The sequence below is a fragment of the Aquarana catesbeiana genome, linkage group LG05 (genome assembly GCF_042186555.1).
Source record: "Aquarana catesbeiana isolate 2022-GZ linkage group LG05, ASM4218655v1, whole genome shotgun sequence".
NCBI classification, from domain to species: Eukaryota; Metazoa; Chordata; class Amphibia; order Anura; family Ranidae; genus Aquarana; species Aquarana catesbeiana.
In genome coordinates, this window is record NC_133328.1 from 389,142,590 (window position 1) to 389,165,327 (window position 22,738).

Genomic DNA, 22,738 nt, shown 5'->3' on the forward strand with positions numbered 1-22,738 from the left:
TTTTGGCAAACTCCAGGTAGGCTGTCGTGTGCCTTTTACAGAGGAGAGGCTTCTGTCTGGCCACTCTACCATAGAGGCCTGATTCTTGGAGTGTTGCAGAGATGGTTGTTCTTTTGGAAGGTTCTCCTCTCTGGAGCTCTATCAGAGTGAACATCAGGTTCTTGATCATCTCCCTGACAAAGACCCTTCTCCCCCGATCACTTAGTTCTAGGAAGAGTCCTGGTGGTTCCAAATTTCTACCACTGTACTTGATGGGACCTTCAATACTGCAGAAATGTTTCTGTACCCTTCCCCAGATCTGTACCTCCTATACATTCCTGTCTCGGATGTCTATAGACAATTCCTTGGACTTCATGGCTTGGTTTGTGCTCTGACAGGCACTGTAAACTGTGGGACCTTTTATGGACAGGTGTGTGCCTTTCCTAATCCTGTCCAATCAACTGAATTTACCACAGGTAGACTCCAATCAAGTTATAGAAACGTCTCAAGGATGATCAGTGGAAACAGGATGCATCTGAGCTCAATTTTGAGTGTCATGGCAGACTGTGAATACTTATGTACATATGTGTGTTTTTTTTTTTTTTTTTAATTGCAAAGATTTCAAACTTCTTTCACATTGTCATTATGCGGTATTGTTTTGTTTGTAGAATTTTGAGGAAAATGATGAATTTAATCCATTTGGAATAATGCTGTAACATAACAAAAAGTGAAGCGCTGTGAATACTTTCTGGATACACTGTAGATCAAAGCATATTCATGTGTTAGAATGGCCCAGTCAAAGTCCAGACCTAAATCCAATTGAAAATATGTGGCAAGACTTGAAAATTGCTGTTCACAGATGCTCTCTATCCAATCTGACTGAGCATGAGCTATTTTGCAAAGAAGAATGGGCGAAAATGTCACTCTCTAGATGTGCAAAGCTAGTAGAGACATCCCCAAAAAGACTTGCAGCTGTAATTGCAGTGAAAAGTGGTTTCCAAAGTATTGACTCAAGGACGCTGAAACAAATGCACGCCACACTTTTCACATCTTTAGTTGTGAAAAATGTTGCAAACCATTTATCATTTTTCTTCCACTTCACAATTATATGCCACTTTGTGTTGGTCTATCACATAAAATCTCAATAAAATGCGTTTTACGTTTTTGGTTGTATCCTGACAAAATGTGGGAAATTTCAAGGGGTATGAGTACTTTTTCAAGGCACTGCACATACTATCAAAGCTAATAGCATAAGGCAGGTGTTTGAAATTACTAAGGCTGAGTTCACACAGGCCTAAGTGGGAGGTGAAAACAGATCCACATCTTTACCACCTCCTAAATACCTACCTTTAGCCCAGGTTCACACTGCTGTGGGTTAGAAATCGTTTAAGTTCAGCTGAACTCACACGCTTTCAAACCGACAATGCAGTCCGACTTGGGGGGTAATTTGACTGACATCTGTGCGGGTTCATGCACAGATGTCTATTCAAATCGCCCCTGAAGTCGCCAAAAGTAGTACAGGAACTACTTGTGGGTTATCAGTACGGGGCCGCACCAATTTGGATGGTGCCATTACCGGCAATAGCCGCTGATTTGACATGTCAAATCGCATGCCAAATTGGCCCAATGTGAACGGTAGCTGAAGGCAACGTGACTGCCCAGGTCTGTACTATTTGCCAAGGCTGCAGTGCATTTCTTTGCGATACTGCAAATTTTACTCAGTGTGTCATGTTTTTAAGATGGTTCTGCCTGCCCAAAACTCTCATTGAAGCCATGAAGACTGCACTGTAACTAGGGGAAAAAAAAAACTCCTGAACACCCGCAAAGCAAAATAAAAGGATAGAGTTCTAAAATGGGATCTCTAAAATAAAGATCACTTTTCAGAAGGCGCAGTACACTCCACTGCCACTGTTAACGAGGCCTAGACATATCACTTGTTTTAATACAAATCTGAGTATTCTGCATGTTTTTTTGTTCTGTTACATGGTCCTTTGGTTTGAGAGAACCTTGGAGTTTTTGAAGATATGGGATGAGACTAGCTTGTTGGTTCCTGAACTCGTGGAAGAATTTTACGACACTGCTGTGGTATGTTATGATACAGAACTTTTTTTAACTTTTTAAATAGTTTAAAATAGAATTGCTGTACACGTTAAAACTATGGTTATGAACTATATACGGTTTATTTGCTGTTTTGAAGTCCTCTAAATCACTGCACTATATTTTCTTTAACTTCATCAATTTTAGTTTTTCCTAGCTCTACAACCCCTTATATAATAAACCCACATCCTGTTACCTTGGGACTGGTTATTGTGATTTTGTGTTTCACAAAAATCTAAATTTTTTTTTGATCAATCAAAATTATTTTGATTGGTACTCACCTCTCCGCTGGCTTCCGGGTCTTCAGGGAGTTCCTTCCTTCCCCAGTCATTGACGGTGCCCACGCTGGACAATGGTAAAGTAATGGAATATAGCAGGCGCCTGACCGATCCAATCATGGCCTGAAAGGCTTCAACCGAGTGGGCGTGTCCGTGAATTGCAGAGGTGTGGCTGCGAGCCATTTTTGTGATTGGCCGGACACGCCCCATGCTGATGATACGTGATCCTTGCTGGAAATAAACGAGCATTGGAAGGTATTATGAAGGTGAGTGTGTTGTCTGTACTGGACAGGTCAATTGTGGAGGAGGAATCGTGGTGATTTAAAGTATATAAACAGCTAGAATCTGTATTTTAGTTTTAGATTAGCTCATGCAGAGAGAAAACACCTCTCGGTTTAGGCTTTGCCTTGTGCATCCCAGTGTGGAGCTTTTATTTAACTTCCTGTCCCAGAGGCACAACGGGAAGTGAAATGGCATTCCCATTTTAGATAGTTGTCAACAGGACTGGTATACCCATCGGAGGCATTACCCAGATAGCAAGCAATTGAGCTGCAAGTTTGAAAATGTCTTGTTAAAGTGGAGGTCCACCCTAAAAACAAATTTAACATTAAAAGACTCCTTAAAAATTTTTTTAAAAAGTTTTTTTTTTTAAAGTGTTAAGTCATGGATTGTGGAAACTAACTAGTGTCGGGTGATTGTATATAGAGTATACCGCATTTACCACTGACTAATGCATAGTTGAAATGCAAGGAGATCAGCTAAAAGTAGTTGGATCTGTATGTGCGTTATAATTAATTGAAATTAGTAGATTAATCGATTAACAAAAAACCACTAATCGAACACGAAAATTTTAATCAGTAACAGCACATATATATATATATATATATATATATATATATATATATATATATATATATATATATATATATATATATATATATATATATATAAGGAGCGCCACCTCCTAAGTGTAGACATTTTATTAAAATGGACTGGCACTGTGAATTAGTTAAGAACAAGTAACATCCTCCGATCCTGACTACAGAGCTCTGTAGGGTCACGGCCCGAAATAGCAGGGCTGCGCCTGAAAGTGTGCCGCAGATCTTGTGCAGAGTCACCAGTGAAATTCTGTTGAAGAGACCCGAGCAGTGCAGGAGGCAGCAGAGATGGAAAGCGCCGTCAGAGCAGGTGCAGCCTTGCTATTCCTGGCCGTGACCCTGCTAAGCTCTGCAGTCAGGATTGGAGGATGTTACATGTTCTCAGCTATTTCACGATGTGAGTCAATTTTATTAAAATTTCTACACTTTGGTGGTGGCGCTCCTTTCTCTTTCTTTGGATCAGTTATACCTATACAATATAATCTCCCTGACATTACTAAGTATGAATTTAGTGTTCAAGAGAAAATGTCTTTCTAGCACAAATTTTGCTTAAGAGGGGGCCAGAAGTGTCGTGGGCCCTGTTTTAAAATTCAGCTCATCTCCATCTAAAGTTTCAAAGAAACCTGACTTGCACCATGAATCGTGCTGCCCTTCAAACCCACAGTAGGTTCTGGGGGCTCCGTCTGGATGCCTACGTTATGGCTAGAATAGTTTGACTTTATTATAGAGGTGGTTTACCTTGAGAAAATGTTTCATCCTTTCTGCTGGCTCTCATTAAAGCAGTTACTTACAGCATATAATTTCTTGATGGATACAGAAATTACAAAATCTGTCTGACTGACCATTCTGTGGTTTTAGTTAACTGTTTCAAGAGAACACGTTCAATAAAGGTGATAGTCTTCAAAATTGACACTTTAAAATTCCCTTTTGATTCGTATCCACAATGAGGCATTGGATAGATCTGGTGACAACACAAATAACCTTGCAAAAAACAAACAACAATTTCCCCAGTTGTCTTCCAGGACAGCCCTTGAGAGATGGAGTCCCTCCCATCTCCCATCCCTCTGACCTTGCTTTTGAGGATATGGGTCATTTAAAGGACCCAGTGGACAGGAGAACAGACGTAGTCTTAAAGAGGGCCTGGGATGCTTCTATGGCAGGCTAAAAACCAGCTCTAGCCACTTCATGTGTGGTTAGAAATCTGGAGTTCTGGTTATCTCAACTAGAAGAACACCTAAAAGAAGGCACGCCTAGGGGGGAGCTCTTGAAAACATTCCCTATGCTTTTCAAGGCCACAAGTTTCATCCCTGATGCTTCTACTGATTCCGTAAAATTTATGGCTAAAACTGCGGCGATTTCTGTTGCAACCTTTTACAGGAGACTTAGTCTTCGGGCCTGAATTAGATACTGCCTTAGAAAGAATGGCGGATAAAAAGAAAACCTTTCCCACTAAAAAGAAAAATTTTCAGAGAAAATTTTTTCGTCCCTCAAAGGAACCCTCCAAGTCAGAGAAGGAGTTCAAACCCAAAAAACACTGGACAGGACAAAAAGGGAAAGGAAATGGGGGCATACTTTTTAACCGCCCCAATCAAAACCCTAAACCCCAGTGACATCAGGGTCCCTGTGGGAGGAAGGATAATGTATTTTCTCCCGCAGTGGGAAAAGATAACCTCAAACGAGTTTGTCTTAAACATTATAAAAAGAGGGTATGCGCTGGAATTTCACAGCGATCCACCCTCAAAGTTTCTTGTAACAAAACTTCCAAGACACTCAGAAAAGGCCAAGGCCTTACCTTTGCTAATAGGGGAAATGGTGGATCAAGGGGTATTGACACCAGTCCCTATTCAGGAACAGGGGGACGGTTTTTACTCGCACGTCTTTGTGGTGAAAAAGCCATCAGGAAAGTTCAGACTAATAATGAACCTCCGACCTCTGAACCTCTCCATCCGTTACAAAAAATTTCGGATGGAGTCCATTTATTCAATACGAAATCTCCTCTAAAAAGAGGTGTTTATGGTTACCCTGGATTTAAGGGATGCTTATCTCCATATCCCAATAAGGAAGGAATGCCAGAAATTTCTTCGGATGGCGATTCAGATAGACACAAAAATGTATCATTTTCAGAGCAGAGCACTTCCATTCGGACTGTCATCCTCCCCGAGAATCTTTACCAAGGTTCTCGGGGAGGCACTAGTTCCGTTAAGACTTCAGTCAGTCTCGATCATTCAATATCTAGACGACTTGCTCCTCACGGCCCACTTGGAGAAACAACTTTGTCAGGACTTAGAGTTAACTCAGCTCAGCCTGAGTCAATTGGGTGGATAAGCATTCTGGAAAAGTCCAAAACTACCCCAACACAGGAAATTCTGTATTTAGGGTACAAGATCCTGTCGGTAGAGCAAAGAATAATCCTGTCAGGAGAAAAGATATTGAATCTATGGTAGGAAATGTATTTTCTTCAAAGCAGCACCAAATGTACAGTGAGGGAGGTGATGTCAGTCTTAGGACTTATGACAGCAGCCATTCCGGCCGTACAATGGGCCAGGTTCCACCAAAGAGACCTTTAGAGGTTCTTGTTGGAAAAGTTAAGACAGGGATCTGGAAGAAGAGATTTCAATCCCCACCAAAGTAAAATGCTCCCTCTGGTGGTGGAAGGACACAGAGAATTTAAACAAAGGGGTTCTCTGGATCTCTCCATACTAACTACGGATGCGAGCAGCTGGGGTTGGGGAGCCCATCTCAACTCAGGCTGGGCCCAGGGCAGGTGGATGTCAGAGGAGAAACTTCTCTCGTCCAATTGGAAGGAGCTAACAGCTATCCTCAGAGCTCTACTAGCCTTTCAGAACACAATACAGGGTCACCATCAGGGGCGTTGCTAGGGGGTGGCTATTGGGGCTATAGCCCCGAATCTGGGGCCCATAGCCCCGAGTCTCTTGCCACAGGGTCCCTGCCTAACTAGTGGGTTGTGGCTGCTGTGGCAGGCGAGCTGGCTGCATGAGAGAGGCTGAGGAGAGGAGAGAAGCAAGTGGGGGGACGAGCAGAGATGACATCTCTCTCCGCCCGCTCCACAGCAGCGCTCTTCACAGCCGGGCCTCTTCAATTTGGGAATGAGGTGCTGCGAGCAGCAGAGAGATGACATCATCTCTCACTGCCCGCCACACATCAGCGCTCTTCCACCCTTACAGCACGGTGGAGTGCAGGTCACGTGCTTCCGGTCATCGGTGGAGCTCCACTTTGCAGCCGGACCCCCTTGCTTCAATGTCGGAGGTGCGGCGGGGAGCAGCAAGATGACATCATCTCTCACTGCCCGCCCCGCATCACTGCACTCCTGCTCTCACTAAATGGACCAGTGCTGCCAGCCTGCCACCAATGCAGCGTCAATGCACATTTGGTGGCATTGGCTGGCATGGGAAGTGACAATCCACTTCAGTTGGCAAGTGACAACCCACATCTGGTGGCCGGTGACATGGCAAGTGTCAATCTGCAAATGGTGGCAGGAGATGTGGCAATCTGCAAATGGTGCCAGGTTATGTGGAAAGTGACAATCTGCAAATGGTGGCAGGTGACGTAGCAAGTGACAATCTGCAAATGGTGGAAGGAGACGTGGAAAGTGACAATCTGCAAATGGTGGCAGGTGACGTGGCAAGTGGCAATCCACATCTGCTGCCAGGTGAAAGTGGCAAGTGACAATCCACATCTGGTGCCACAGGCGACATGGCAAATGACAATCAACATCTGGTGGCAGGTGACAGTGGCAAGTAACACACTGCATCTGGTGGCAGGAGATGTGGCAAGTGACACGCCCAGAGCTCCCACTGATTCTGCATTATGGTGAGATGAACCACTTCATTATATATTGGAATGTAATAATAGAAATAATGCACTTCAATCACCCTGACACCATATCAACCATGGTGCCACAATGATTGAAGTGCCAACACCAGCCATCGCCCGCAAAAAATTGCTTAGCACCGGTCCCGCCCCCACGTGGGCATGCAAAAAGGTTAGTGACCGCTGCTATGGGTTCTAGCCCCAGATCTTTTGCATACCTAGCAACGCCCCTGGTCACCATCTACAAGTCCAATCAGACAATATGACGGCTGTGGCTTATATAAACAAGCAAGGAGGCACCAGAAGTCCTCGACTAATGTTGGTGGCCAGTCAAATTAATCAATGGGCAGAATCCAATCTAGCATCCATCTCTGCAATACACCTGAAAGGGGAGCTGAACAACACTGCAGAGTTGACAACGAGTTTCGAATCAAGAATGGTCTCTACACCCGGAAGTGTTCAACTACATAGCAGCTTACTGGGGAAAACCAGTAGTGGACCTATTTGCAAACAAAGAGAATGCAAAAGTTCCCAATTTTTGCTCACTATACCCAGGAGATCAGCCCTTGGCAGTAGACGCCTTACAGACTCCATGGACCTTCAGCTTGGCGTATGCATTTCCTCCGCTTCACCCTTATCCCGAGGGTTCTAGCGAAGTTTCTAGCGGAAGAAACGTGTTTAATCTTCGTAGCACCGTTTTGGCCCAAGAGACCATGGTTCACAACGTTGCTGCGGTTGACAGACCAACCTCCCCTGAGACTTCCCTGCAGACAAGAACTTCTGTCTCAGGCACCTCTTTTTCATCCGCAAGTAACCATGCTGAACCTCTCAGCATGGTTACTGAGGAAGAAATATTGAGGGGCAAAGGCCCGACTGAAAGAATGATTCAGACCTTGCTACAGAGTCAAAAACCGGTCACCCGAGCTATTTACAGGAAAGTCTGGAGAATATTTAACAGCTGGCTGACTAGCCGAGGTGAGGTAAACATGGATACAACAAGTATCCAACAAGAGGGGATAGACAAGGGACTAACTCCTAGTACTATTAAGGTGCAGATTGCTGCCTTAAGTGTGTACTTAGAGAAAAGGTTACAGGAAGATCCTTTCATCGCTAGGTTCTGTAAGGCAATCTCCAGACCCAAACCAGTCAGAGTTAATATAGCTCCATCCTGGGATCTATCAATCGTTCTAAAGGTCTTTTGGGGGTCACCTTTTGAACCTATCTCAGAGGCCTCTCTAAGACTGATTACATTCAAGACAGTACTACTTGTGGCAATCACTTCAGCCCATAGGGTTAGTGAAAACCAAGCCCTCTCTATCAGAGAGTCATTCCTCAAGATTCTAGAGGACAGAGTCATCCTAAAGGCGGACCCTGGGTTCTTACCAAAGGTGGCATCTAGTTTCCATAGGTCACAAGATATTGTCCTCCCTTCTTTCTGTCAGAATGCTTCAAACGAGAAAGAAAAACACTTTGATTTATTAGATGTGAGGAGGTGTATCCTAGAAAATCTAAGGGTAACCAGTCCATTCAGAATTTCAGATTCACTTTTTGTTCTTTTTTCTGGACAATGTAAGGGGCAAAAAGCTTCTAAAGTCACCATAGCTAGATGGATTGGGCTAGTTATAGCAGAGGGGTATAAGACAATAAACAAAGATCCTCCTGGGGGTATTAAAGCCCACTCCACAAGGGCATTGTCGGGATCCTGGGCAGAAAGAGCTGGTGCCACCCCGGAGCAAATATGTAAAGCAGCCACATGGTCAAGCTTCTCCACCTTTACAAGGCATTATCGACTAGACTTAATGTCCAGTCAGGATCAGGCTTTTGGGAGGAAAGTCCTCCAAGCCGTGGTCCCCCCCCCCCCCCCGCCCAATCTGGTGAGTACTTGGGGATCCTCTTAAGGGCTGTCCTGGAAGACAACTGGGGAAAACTGGAGTTAGACTTACCGGTAACTCCTTTTTCCAGTGGTCTTCCAGGACAGCATGATCCCACCCTTTTTTTGATTATGTTGATGTACTAACGTTATTGCCCGTTTATGGTTATATTTTTCAGTTCCATCCTTCGGTTCTTGGTAAATGACTGACCAGGGACCCGAGGGACCATCTTTTGAACTGTGGCAATGTGTTTCCTGGGTCGATGGGAGGGACTCCATCTCTCAAGGGCTGTCCTGGAAGACCAATGGAAAAGGAGTTACCGGTAAGTCTAACTCCAGTTTTCCTTTGCAAAGAATATGTGGGATTGTATGTTTGTTTTTAGTTTTAGTTTTTTTTTTTTTTTGTTTTCTTAAACTAGATGGACTTGTCTTTTTTCATGCTGAACTCACTATGTAACTAAGTCAAGAGCCACACAAGGAGGTTGGCATATATCAGTCTATATAACCTAGTGTGCCAGATCCCGTTTTTTCATTCTAGTTCAACCATCTAATTTTAGGACAAATTGAGACCAGGCAAAAGTGTAGGAGGGCAGCTAACAGGAATTTTTAGCCAATTAAGAAAATCATTTCCCGGAACTCTAGTCAGCCAGCATCTTCCAAATAGGATAATTCTTGGATTTTTTTTTTTTCTGTCCCCAGTCCAACATTTTTTATGTCAACTTGCTTACGCTTGTCTGTTTCAGTTCATTAAGGAGATTTTCAAGGATGTTCCAGTAGCAAAAATAGGATTGAATTTTTATTTCTCAGCTTTTCCTAATTAAGAAGCCTTGGGGAAATATCAATTGATTGTGTGATTTATGATAATGAAATGTAAAACAGATCAATTATCTGTTCCTGATCATACCAGTCCTATTTTTAAGATTTGCTGTTATGGTGGGTGAGAGTGCATTGAACATTACCCATCAGGAAAACCGTGTTACTACAGGCCAGAGCTTACTCTGTCCTTCTGACTTCTGTTATGGGCAGAGACCAACTTACTCTGTATAGCCGCAATTCTTTGGCAGGAGCCTTCAAATTTTTGTCTAGATGCTCTAAGCAGGAACATTCTGGACCAATTGGAGTGGTCCCTAGAAGACAAAACAAGTCTTTCCCTTGGTAGCCCTTTTCAGCTCCAGGAGAAATGAAAAGCTGCAGATCTGTTGCTCAACCCTATGGGCCATTATCTGGTAGTGTATACTTTGTCAGTTGTAGTGGAGCTTTAGTTAGAATGTAGATTGCTAGCATTCTCCTTATTTCATTTGTAATCCGGAAAATTCTTGCAGGGAAAGCCATAGTGGTTCTTATAACCCCTGTGTGGTTATTCAGAACCTAGTTTTTTCCTCTCTTCTCTTGATATTGCTTTTGGACGCTTTGATGTCAGAAAGATCTTTGTTCAGGTGCCAGTGCTCAAATCCTAGGTTTACTTCTACTTTAAGCACTAGAGGTTGACTAGCACCTCCACATTAGTGGAGTGCTTGAGTACTAACTTCCTTAAAGTGACCTGTCAGTAACTTTACCGGTTTGCATCATTTAAATCTTAAAAATTCCACACAATATACAGCAACGGTATATCTAAAAAAAAAGTTACCTTTTATGAATAAGGTTGCTTTCACACTGGGGCGGGCGTTGACGGTAAAACGCCTCTAGCTGCTTTAGCGGCATTTTAGCGGCGCTATTCAGCAGCTAGCGGGGCACTTTTAACCCCCGCTAGCGGCCAAATAAATGATTGAATGCGCCCATGCAGTGCCGCTGCCGAAGCGATTTGCAGACGCTTCGGCAGTACTGCCCATTCATTTCAATGGGCAGGAGCGGTGGATACAGCGCTCCTTCACTGCCCCAAAGATGCTGCTTGCAGGACTTTTTTTAACGTCCTGCCAGCACATCGCACCAGTGTGAAAGTACTCGGGCTTTCACGCTGGGACTGCAGAAGAGGTGTTTTTCAGGTGATTTACAAGCACTATTTTTAGCCCAAAAGCACCTGGGAAAACACCCCAATGTGAAAGCGGTCTAAATGGTTGGTAGACTTTTTCTTCCTGGCATACATCTAATGTCATGGACTTTTCTCTTTACCTTCTTCATGGTAGTTTTCAGACATGCCCTGACAAGGACCTTGCAACTTTTTAAGTTCCAGTCCTGTGATGCTAGTGTCTGTCTTTTTCTTTTTTTTTTTCAAGTCGCCTAAAGACCAGCTGATTATTTGTGCAGCTACGTGGTCCAGCATCTACATATTTGTCAGGTAATATGAGCTGGATGTAATCCAACTAATCTGGGTCTGTCATTTGGAGATAAAGTTCTCCAAGTTGTTCTTTTCATTTTCCTTTTTTGTTTTATAATAGGCTCGGTTCACACTAGTGCGATGCGTGAACCCTGCGAATCCACTGCGGGTTCTCGCATCGCACCTGACTGGCAAGGCAGTTCACACTGCACAATGCAAACTGCTGGGAGTGTCAATAGAAAGTTAATGACACCAGTTTGCATGTCTCAGTGCGAACTGTCAGTTCGGACATGAATTGGATCGCATGGGTGTGAACCAAAAAAAGGGACCTGCGCGAGTTTGGTCCTAATGCGATGCAAATTCAGCTATACTATCTGTATGGCTTAAATCGCATCGCACAGACATCGCATTACACTGCAGTGCGAATCACATGCGATATCGCACAGTGCACTGGTGTGAACCGGGACTTAGTGCTGTTCTAGAGATGAGTCAGAAAAAATTAAGTTAGATTTTTTTTTTTTTGTCACCTCTTTCAGGAATCACCAGTAAAGTATACTCTTACCCATTTTCTGTATTTATCTTGGTGTCTGTGTCTTTTATGATCATTTTTGTTTATTTTTCCTGTTCAGACCAAGCAAAAGGAAATTTTAGGTGTCGTGCAGTCAATTCCTGAAAAAGACCAGTAGCACAAACTTCATATTTCAGAAGTCTGCTACAAGCAAGCCTGTGATTTATGATACTAGCAAACAATTATTCCAGTGGCCACTTTTATATTTTCTCTGAAATAAGACTTTGGTGCAGAAAATATTGTACATAGACGTTTGACAACTTGAAGTCATAAATTGTTTCTCAGTTATATATATATATATTTTTTGTGTTAGGTGATTTGCAGAAGTAACAGCAGAGATGGTGAGTATTTCTTGCCTACTGCAATATTTGGTGCTCTTCGCATTAAAATTGCAATTTTTATTTAATTCCTATTTATTTTTTATTTCGTAATTGTTTACCCATGGGAATATATCACAACAACAAAATGTTGTCTGATCAGTCAAAAAATTATACCTGTCCACAATCCAAAAGAAGTTATATATACACAGTATGTCACAAAAGTGAATACACCCCTCACATTTTTGTAAATATTTTATTATATCTTTTCTTGTGACAACACTAAAGAAATGACACTTTTCTACAATGTAAAGTAGTGAGTGTACAGCTTGTATAACAGTGTAAATTTGCTGTCCCCTCAAATTAACTTAAAACACAGCCATTCATGTCTAAACCGCTGGCAACAAAAGTGAGTACACACCTAAGTGAAAATGTCCAAATTGGGCCCAATCAGCCATTTTCCCTTCCCCGGGGTCATGTGACTCGTTAGTGTTACAAGGTCTCAGGTGTGAATGGGGAGCAGGTGTGTTAAATTTGGTGTTATCGCTCTCACTCTCTCATACTGGTCACTGGAAGTTCAACATGGCACCTCATGGCAAAGAACTCTCTGAGGATCTGAAAAAAATAATTGTTGTTCTACATAAAGATGGCCTAGGCCAGTGATGGCGAACCTTGGCACCCCAGATGTTTTGGAACTACATATCCCATGATGCTCATGCACTCTTCAGTGTAGTTGAGCATCATGGGAAATGTAGTTCCAAAACATCTGGGGTGCCAAGGTTCGCCATCACTGGCCTAGGCTATAAGAAGATTGCCAAGACCATACAGCAGTTTAAACAGGACAGGTTCCACTCAGAACAGTCCTCGCCATGGTCGACCAAAGAAGTTGAGTGCACGTGCTCAGCGTTGTATCCAGAGTTTGTCTTTGGGAAACAGACGTATGAGTGCTGCCAGCATTGCTGCAGAGGTTGAAGGGGTGTGGGGGGGGGGGTCAGCCTGTCAGTGCTCAGACCATAAGCTGCACACTGTATCAAATTTGTCTGCATGGCTGTCATCCCAGAAGGAAGCCTCTTCTAAATATGATGCACAAGAAATCCTGCAAACAGTTTGCTGAAGACAAGCAGACTAAAGACATGGATTACTGGAACCATGTCTTGTGGTCTGATGAGACCAAGGTAAACTTATTTGGTTTAGATGGTGTCAAGCGTGTGTGGTGGCAACCAGGTGAGGAGTACAAAGACAAGTGTGTCTTGCCTACAGTCAAGCATGGTGGTGGGAGTGTCATGGTCTGAGGCTGCATGAGTGCTGCCTGCACTGGGGAGCTACAGTTCATGGAGGGAACCATGAATGTCAACATGCACTGTGACATACTGAAGCAGAACGTGATCCATCCCTTCGGAGACGGCCACAGGGCAGTGTTCCAACATAACGACCCCAAACACACCTCCAAGACGACCACTGCCTTGCTAAAGAAGCTGAGGGTAAAAGTAAAGGCCAAGCATGTCTCCAGACCTAAACCCTATTGAGCATCTGTGGGGCATCTTCAAACAGAAGGTGGAGGAGCGCATGGTCTCTAACATCCACCAGCTCCGTGATGTCATCATGGAGGAGTGGAAGAGGACTTCAGTGGCAACCTGTGAAGCTCTGGTGAACTCCATGCCTAAGAGGGTTAAGGCAGTGCTGGAAAATAATAGTGGCCACACAAAATATTGACACTTTGGGCCCAATTTGGACATTTTCACTTAGGGGTGTACTCACTTTTGTTGCCAGTGGTTTAGACATTAATGGCTGTGTGCTATTTTGAGGGGACAGCAAATTTACACTGTTAAACAAGCTGTACACTCACTATTTTACATTGTAGCAAAGTGTCATTTCTTCAGTGTTGTCGCATAAAAAGATATAACAAAATGTTTACAAAAATGTGAGGGGTGTACTCACTTTTGTGAGATATTGTGACTGTGTGTGTGTATGTGTGTATATATATATATATATATATATATATATATATATATATATATATATATAATGTAAATTGGTTATCGTGTTTTTTTTCATTGTTTTTTCTGCCCATGCGTAATTTTCCTGGATGTCTAAATTTAAAGTCCCTTATCTTTTTATCTACATACTGTACTCTGAAAACTGATCTGATAACTAGTGTTTGCATATGGTATATTCAATTTTAAAATTACTAAAACTTAATTTTGTAGTTGCTACCTTTGTTTGGCAATTTATTATTATACAGGATTTATAAAGCGCTAACAGTTTGCGCATCGCTTTACAGACACAGTACAATCACTCATTGCTGCTAAATGTAAATAGCTGTACGGTTTTGCTAATACCATGGCAGAATTTATGATTTCTTGGCCGTTTTTCTGAGAATATAAATAACACAAAAACTTTTCTTTCACTCATGGTTGGTGTTTGGCTGAAGCCATTTATTATCAGTCAACTGTGTTTACTGTTTTTAAATCATAATCACAACAGAAACTACCCAAATGACCCTGATCAAAAGTTTACATAGCCCAGTTCTTAATACTGTGTATTGCCCCCCTCAGTAGTGTATTTAGGTTTTGTGCTGCCCTAGGCCTGACTAAACTCGTGCACCCCCTAATTGAAATATGGCCCACCCCTTCCTGTCAAGGCCACACCCCTTGCTGTTTAATACCCACCCTGAAATTTTCGAGTGGAGACACTAGTTCTGAGGGTAGGGGGGGAGATGGATTCCCTTAATTTACATAGATTTCCTCTCACTTCCTGGCTATGGGGCAGGAAGTGAAGGGAAATCTCTGTAATGGGACAGGGATGGTAAAAAAATAAACTGACAGGGGCTATAACCCTCCCTTACTCTTTCCAAAATTAGAAAAAAAAAAAAGTGTTGCCTATAGTTCTACTTTAAGCACAAATTTCTGATAATTTTATGGAGAGGACTAAGAAGATATAACCATGCCAATGCTGCAGCAGAAAACTTGTGGTTCGGGATGATAGGACAGTCAAAATTAGAAGTGGTGCGCCCCCCCTGGAAGCAGTGCAACCTCTTTATGGGGGCGCTAGACTTGTTTGCCTCTCAGCCCGGTCTTGCGCTACACTAACAGAGCAAGCCGGCGGGGACTCTTTCCATGCTGCCCCCCTACAAAGTGCTGCCCTAGGCCCGGTGTCACGTACCTGGTCAGAGTCTGAAATGACGAGGTCAGCCTCTCTTGTATCGCCAACCCTGGACATGCTGAGAGTGTAGACAGAAGGAACCAAGGGACTGGAGGAACACGAGTGCCTGCAGATGTAGCCCTGGAGGCCTGAAGCAGATGATGCGACTCTAGGAAGGCAGAAAGTTGCAGCAGGTCGCTGGAACGAAGATGCAGATACTCGGGTTGCAGAGTAGAGACAAACATCAGACAGGAGCGTAGTCACAAGGATAGCCGGGTTCGGTAGCAGGCGGGCAGCAAGGTACCAAGTCATCAGGCAGGAGCAGGGTCAAATAGGAAGCCGAGATCAGGAACCAGGAGAGTCCAGCAGCAAGGTTAGGGGTAGCCAAGGTTCAGCAACAGGTAACAGGCAGGTAACAACAACAGGATACGGGTACAGGAACAGCTGAAGATCTGTCAGCAACTGTCAGAAGTCAGTGCGCCCCTTAAATAGGCCGTCTGGCGCCAAAGGGAAGCATGGACGCGCTCCTGCGAACGCAATGGCAGTTCTCTTACAGTTCTCTTACACCCGGGCCTTGTTGGCCTAGCCAGGCCGCTTGAAGTCTTTTGTGGTATTTGTGGATGAGGCTCTTTATCTTAGAAAAGCTGCCCATTCCTCGTGGCAAAAAGCCTCCAGTTCCTGTAAATTCTTGGGCTGACTTGCATGAACTAAACATTTTGAGATCTCCCCAGAGTGGCTCAATGATCTTGAGGTCAGGAGACTGAGATGGCCACTCCAGAACCTTCACTTTATTCTGCTGTAGCCAATGACAGGTCGACTTGGCTTTGGCTTTGTGTTTTGGATCATTGTCATGTTGGAATGTCCAAGTACGTCCCATGTGCAACTTCCTGGCTGATGAATGCAAATGTTCCCAAAGTATTTTTTGATAACCTACTGCATTCATCTTGCCAACAATTTTGACCAAATTTCCTGTGCCTTCTGTAGCTCACACATCCCTAAAACATCAGCAATCCACCTCCGTACCTTTCATCATAGGCCTTGTTGACTCCTTTCCAAATGTAGCGTTGATGGTTGTGGCCAAAAGAGCTCAATTTTGGTCTCATCACTCCAAATGACTTTATGCCAGAAGGTATGAGGCTTGTCTCTGTGCTGTTTGGCATATTGTAAAATGGAAAGACACTGGAGAGGAGAAAAGGGATTCGCTGCTCACCCCTTGGAAACTGAAAACGAAGGAAAGGTTCCCCCCAGGGTGGGGTTTTTAGGCAGCACAATAAGAAAGGGAGTCAAATTCAATATCAAAAAATATGACAAATGTATTGAAGTATACCATAAAAGTTAAAACAATGAGCTCCAGTGGGGGGTACTTGAGATAAAAAATACATATTAGACAAGCTGAACATACATTGGCAGACACATATTCACAACAACACTGGGTAGCATGAATATTTAAACCTGACGCGTTTCAACCCCTATGCTTGGGGTCTTCTTCAGAGGATTTGTCTGCTGAAAAATATATATACATAAGTAAAATTGATACACGTAAATAGATTGCATAGGTATAATAATAATTACATTCACCGTTATGGTGGATGAATACAATATAATTACCCAATAATGTGTGTTCAGCAGGGAGAGAAACAAGACATCCCACATGGAGATCCCCTAAAAAGACTATCTTCCCGTCTTCCCCAAGGGAGAACACCAGGCGCCCCTACCGCCAACACGGTTCGGACCAGGGCAGTGAAAAACGGCGACGTAGCTTACGAGAGGTCACACTCTTGGGCACCGCCCGCCAGACTGGCAGCCGACCAGGGAGCACACAGAAGTACACCTGTGATGGTAACCAAAAAATATATCTCCATAGTAAATCTAGTCATCTAAATCATGTTAATCATGTGTCCAAGAGGGGACGCCGAGGGACAACTGTCTCTAGCACACGCCCAGGACACAAACATAAAGTATAAGGGGTTGCGCTAATACCTGTGTACCTCAATGCGATGTCTACAGTGAGAAAATAATTATAATGTGACTGTAAATAAGCCAAAAATAATGTGCAAACATGAAACAAACATCCCATAAAACACAGAGGGGGCTCACATAGTGTAAAACTGATAGATTTATTTGTATAAAAACAACTGACAAAGTGCACACTTACAAAGCGTGATGTAATGAACAGCCTTAAGTCCGGCTCCGTGGCCACCGGAGCTCGGGCAAACCCGTCCTTGCTGTAATACAATTCGCTTGGGGGTGACGTCAGCGCGTCGTCTGGCTCCGCCCTACGCGTTTCGTGACATCATCACGTCTTCCAGGGGCACGCGCTGACGTCACCCCCAAGCGAATTGTATTCCAGCAAGGACGGGTTTGCCCGAGCTCCGGTGGCCACAGAGCCGGACTTAAGGCTGTTCATTACATCACGCTTTGTAAGTGTGCACTTTGTCAGTTGTTTTTATACAAATAAATCTATCAGTTTTACACTATGTGAGCCCCCTCTGTGTTTTATGGGATCCTTGCCATGGATTCGTTGGTGTGACTGATGATGAGAGGACCTCTGGTGGATATCGTTGGCAGTTCCTAATTCGGGCCTGTAAAGATTTCTGCTTGCTGTGATCCTCTGTAGTGGGGGGTCATGGCCATCTGGTAAGGAGCTACCCCTTTCGTTTTTTGGTGGTGGACCCTCCTTTGTTGTCACAGATTATTACCAATCATCACTTGGACTTTTGTTGGGTTCTGTCGATGTTGTGGACTCACTAAGATATCATTTTTGATGTTTTCACTTGATGGGACTTTTTTATATTTACATTTAATGTTTGCACATTATTTTTGGCTTATTTACAGTCACATTATAATTATTTTCTCACTGTAGACATCGCATTGAGGTACACAGGTATTAGCGCAACCCCTTATATTTTTTTCTATGTTTATCCACAATTGATGTTTGTTGTGGGGATTGCAGCTTTTTACACTTATTGATTATTTTGGTATATTAGCGCGGTTTTTCCCAATTTTTTACACAAACATAAAGTGTATAAAGTATATGAATATACATGGTATTCTTCATAGGCAGTATAAGGTATAGGCAGCCCCTCAGTTTATGCTCTATGTGAAGCTGATCCGAGTGAGAATATGATGAAATTGAAAAGATGAAAAAAGTGAGTGATAAATAACAATAACTGAGTGTGAGAATGTGATGAGATAGAAGTGAATGGACCAGAAATGCCAAGAATAGGACAGGTGGGGAAGAGGGAAAAGGGGATAGGGGAAAGGGGGGGGGGGGGGGGGGGGGAAGGGAGGAACGGGAGGGAAGAGAGGAATGGGAAGGGGGGGGGAGAAGGGACAGAGGGAGCAAGAACAGTGGGGAAAATACATAGGAAAAAGGGGGGGGGAGGGAGGAAGGAAATTGCGCAATTGTGAAGGTTAAATTGATTACCTCAAAAAGGTGCTAAATGGCATGTGTTTTGGCACTACGTTGCCCCATACACACAAGACTGTTGCTTGTCAGCCAACCCGGGATTGGTCACAAACTATAGCGGGCTCAGTGGATTGGTATCCCACTCTGAGTCCACCAGTCTAAAAGTAAATAAACACAAAAGTATCAAATGTAAAAAAAGCATAGTAACCAGGCCGTTATAAAACAGGACTGTTATAAATGGATGGGGGTCAATGCGAAGTCAGATAATGTTCGCACAAGCCTCCATTATATAGGGCAAAGAGTAGTGTCAAACAAAGAAAAATACAAATAAAGGAAAGAGTACTTACAAGGTGAGAAATGGAAAGTGCCTGCTGTCCACCAAAGGGAAAGAGAGACTGAGGGTATATTGCAGATACCGCTTTTATACTGCCTATTGGGGGTGTGTGCTTGCTTGTAATTTGTCCAGGTGTGTGTGTTTACCCTGGTTGCTCCACGGCGGGCGGCATGGCCGCCATTAGGGCAGCCGAGCGTGACCTCCCCGGCGTTCAGGAAGAGCTAGGCTCCGACTGAGCGTCACTCTCGCCGAAATCTCGCGATGTCAATGACGTCACGCCGCACGCGCGGGGCCCCACGCATGCGTAGTGGCGAAAAACATCCGAGAGTGTTCCGGAATGCCGCCGGCAAGGAGGAAGAGATCCCCAGTGTTGCGCCCGGTGGCCATCCGAGCATCCAATGGGGAAAGCATGGGGGGGAGGAGCCACCTGGAACAGGCCGGCTCGTTCCCCCCCACCTTGCCGGGAAGCCAGATCGCGAGTCACCCCCGATGCCGAGGCGGAGACAGTACCATAGGACTCCCTCAGTCAAAAGGGGGGCGGGGGCAGTCCTAAGGGGAAGAAAAAACAAAGAGTACAAAACAAGATTTAAAAATATATATAACATATATCTGTTGGTTCATAATAATGCCATTCCTGCTACATATTGGCATATATATTCATCTATAAAGAGCATCAGTACAGAAAGAAAACTTCAAATGCATATGTTGGCATTTATACAGCATCCGGATAAAGGAGTGATAGATAGCAATGAATAAAATAAATATATATACTGATAATACATACTAGTATATGGGGGGTACCAGTGCATTGGGAAAACAGGGAACGAGGAACCTGGGTAGAGAAGGAAAAGGGGGGGGGGAAGGGGGAAAGAAGAAAAAAAAAAAAAAGAAAAAAAAAGCTTATTGAGAATTTTGTGGATTATATATAGTTTTATTAGAACTAGCTATTGCGTCTTTCCAGAAACAAAACCCTTCAAGAAAGGGGCAAATGAAATAGCCTCATTGAGTCCTGGGAACGAGGTGGAGTTTAATTTAAAGATCCACCTCTGCTCGTATTGCAACAGAATTTTGTTCCAATCGCCGCCTTGCATTGGTATGTGGATTCGATCAAGTGCGGCGAAGGATACTTTGGGCATTACAGAGTTGTGGATTTCCATTACATGTCGCCCGAGTGGTAAATATGGATTGCTGATTTGCATGTGGTAAATATGTTTTGATATCCGCTGGTGGAATTCTTGTTTGGTCTTACCAACATAATGTGCTCCACACTCACAGGACATAAGGTATACCACCCCTCTTGTTTGGCAGTTGGTAAAGTGCCTGGGTTTAAAAATTGACCCGTTTGGAAGATGAAAGACCTTTTCACGTCTGATATATTGGCAATACGAGCAGTGCCCACAGGGAAAAGATCCCAGAACAGAACAGTGTTTCCGTCTTTTTTGTGCGCTTTTGAACTCACTCTGAACTAGTCTGTCCCTCAATGATGTAGCTCGTCTATAGGTAATAGAGGGGGTACTTGGAATAAACCTGCTGACTTTCGGATCGTCTAAAAGTATGGGCCAATGCTTGCGAATGATATTTCTAATCTCATTGTGCTGTTTCGAGAAGCGTAAAATCACCCTGGTGGGAGCCATGACCGGGTCGCACCTCACTCTCTCTTTGAACAACAATACATGCCTCGACTGTGTGGCTACTCTGTTTTATGCCCTACGGAGGCATGAGCGGCTATAGCCTCGCGCTAGAAGCCTGGTTTGTAATTTTTGTGCTTCTTGTTTAAAGGATACCTCATCGGAGCAATTCCTGCGCACACGCAGGTACTGTCCATAAGGGATGGAGTTTTTCAGGCGTGTGGGGTGAAAGCTATCCGCGTGAAGAATGGTATTTCCTGCGGTGCTTTTTCGAAAGAGTGTGCTAGAGATTGTATCCTCAGAAGTACGTTTGGCGTATTGTAAGCTTGATTGATACTTTGTGGCATTTGCATAGTAATGGCTTACTTCTGGCGACTCGACCATGCTGCCCGTCTTTTTCTTCAAGTGTTTCCTTATTGTGCATCTTGAAACAGCCACATGTTTTCAGAGAGTCCTGCATTTCAGCTGAAGTTATATGTGGGCTTTTCTTTGCTTCCCGAACAATTTTCCTGGCAATTGTGGCTGAAATTTTAGTTGGTCTACCTGACTGTGGTTTGGTTTCAACAGAACCCCTCATTTTCCACTTCTTGATTAGAGTTTGAACACTGTTGATTGACATTCTCAATTCCGTGGATATCTTTTTATATCCCTTTCCTGTTTTATATAGTTCAACTACCTTTTCCCGCAGATCCTTTTGACAATTCTTTTGCTCTTCCCATGACTCAGAATCCAGAAGCGTCAGCGCAGCACTTGATGAAAGATGCAAGGGTCTGTCAGGAGTCCAGAAACTCATTTACCTTATATATATATATATACACACACACACATTACAAGCAAACAGATCACAGGTGAGGATGGTTACCGTTAATGGCCATCCAAACTCCTTTGTGTCAACTTGTGTGCATGTTATCAGGCCAAAATCGCCAGGTTATATAAACTTTTGATCAGGGTTATTTGGGTAGTTTCTGTTGCCATTATGATTTAAAGAATAAACACAGTTGTTTGATAATAAATGGCTTCAGCCGAACACTAACCATGAGTGAAAAATGTTTGTGTTATCATTCATATTCTCTGAAAAATTGCCAAGAAATCATAAATTCTGCCAGGGTATGTAAACTTATGAGCACAACTGTATAGGCAGTCTAAGTGGAATGATTCAATTCAAGAAATCTGACCCTGCACCGACGACCTCTGACGACAAGGTCCAAATTATTTTGTTAAGCAAGTAAGTCCTGTTGGTGAAATATGTTGGCGTGTGTCTAGAGGTGGAAGGCTTATGCCGCATACACACGGTTGGATTTTCCGATGGAAAATGTTCGATGTGAACTTGTTGGAAATTCCAACCGTGTGTAGGCTCCATCGGACATTTTCCATCGGAATTTCCGACACATAAAATTTGAAATCTGGATCTCAAATTTTCCGACAACAAAATCCGTTCTTGTAAATTCTGATCGCGTGTAGAGAATTCCAATGCACAAAGTTCCACACATGCTCTCAATCAATTATGAGACAGAATCGCTCGGTCTGGTAAAACTAGCGTTCGTAATGGAAATAGCACATTCGTCACGCTGCAAATTTTTAAATATTTTAATGCAGCGCACTTTATAATGCTAGAATAATGAATGTTTTGCTGCTGATATTTACACAGAGTTCTGAAAAACTGATTTCTTTATTATTTCTCGTGATCTCCTGAATAATATTAGTAATTTTTTTCGTCAGATCTCCATAATAATGTTTTGTGGTTTTTTTTTTTTTTTTTTTTGTTTGTTTTGTTTTTTTTTTTTTATAGCGATTTTTTATTTTTTTATATATTTTTTTTTTATCAAGATCTCCTGTTTTTTTTTTTCTAGTGAGCTCCATAATTAATTTTTTTTTGTGTGTGTCAAGTTACCACAACACCATTATTATCTTGTATTTTTTAACTTCAAAGAAGTTGGTTGGTGTCCCTTGTTAATTTATACATTGTATTTTTGAAATGTACCTGCCTACTCACAAACAAACTGTCCTTTTTGAACTAAAACACATAGGCAAATATTTTAACCAAAAAAATAGCCATTTATTATGGGTCATAACAAAATAAAGAGGAAGGCAACGCTGGATAAACTGGTGAAATTTGCAAAACCTTTGTACCCCAGGGCACACATCAAAACTATT

At 43.1% G+C, this 22,738-nt stretch overlaps 1 protein-coding gene across 1 annotated transcript in view; it reads left to right on the top strand.

Annotated features, from left to right (window-relative positions):
* The window catches only part of SYCP2L (synaptonemal complex protein 2 like), a 256,224-nt gene that overhangs the window by 28,148 nt on the left and 205,338 nt on the right, over positions 1-22,738 (top strand). Inside the window, exons 4-5 of the mRNA XM_073632795.1 lie at positions 1,963-2,064; positions 12,069-12,096. Of these exons, the coding sequence (XP_073488896.1) occupies positions 1,963-2,064; positions 12,069-12,096 (130 nt within the window). The remainder of the gene's footprint in view (positions 1-1,962; positions 2,065-12,068; positions 12,097-22,738) is intronic.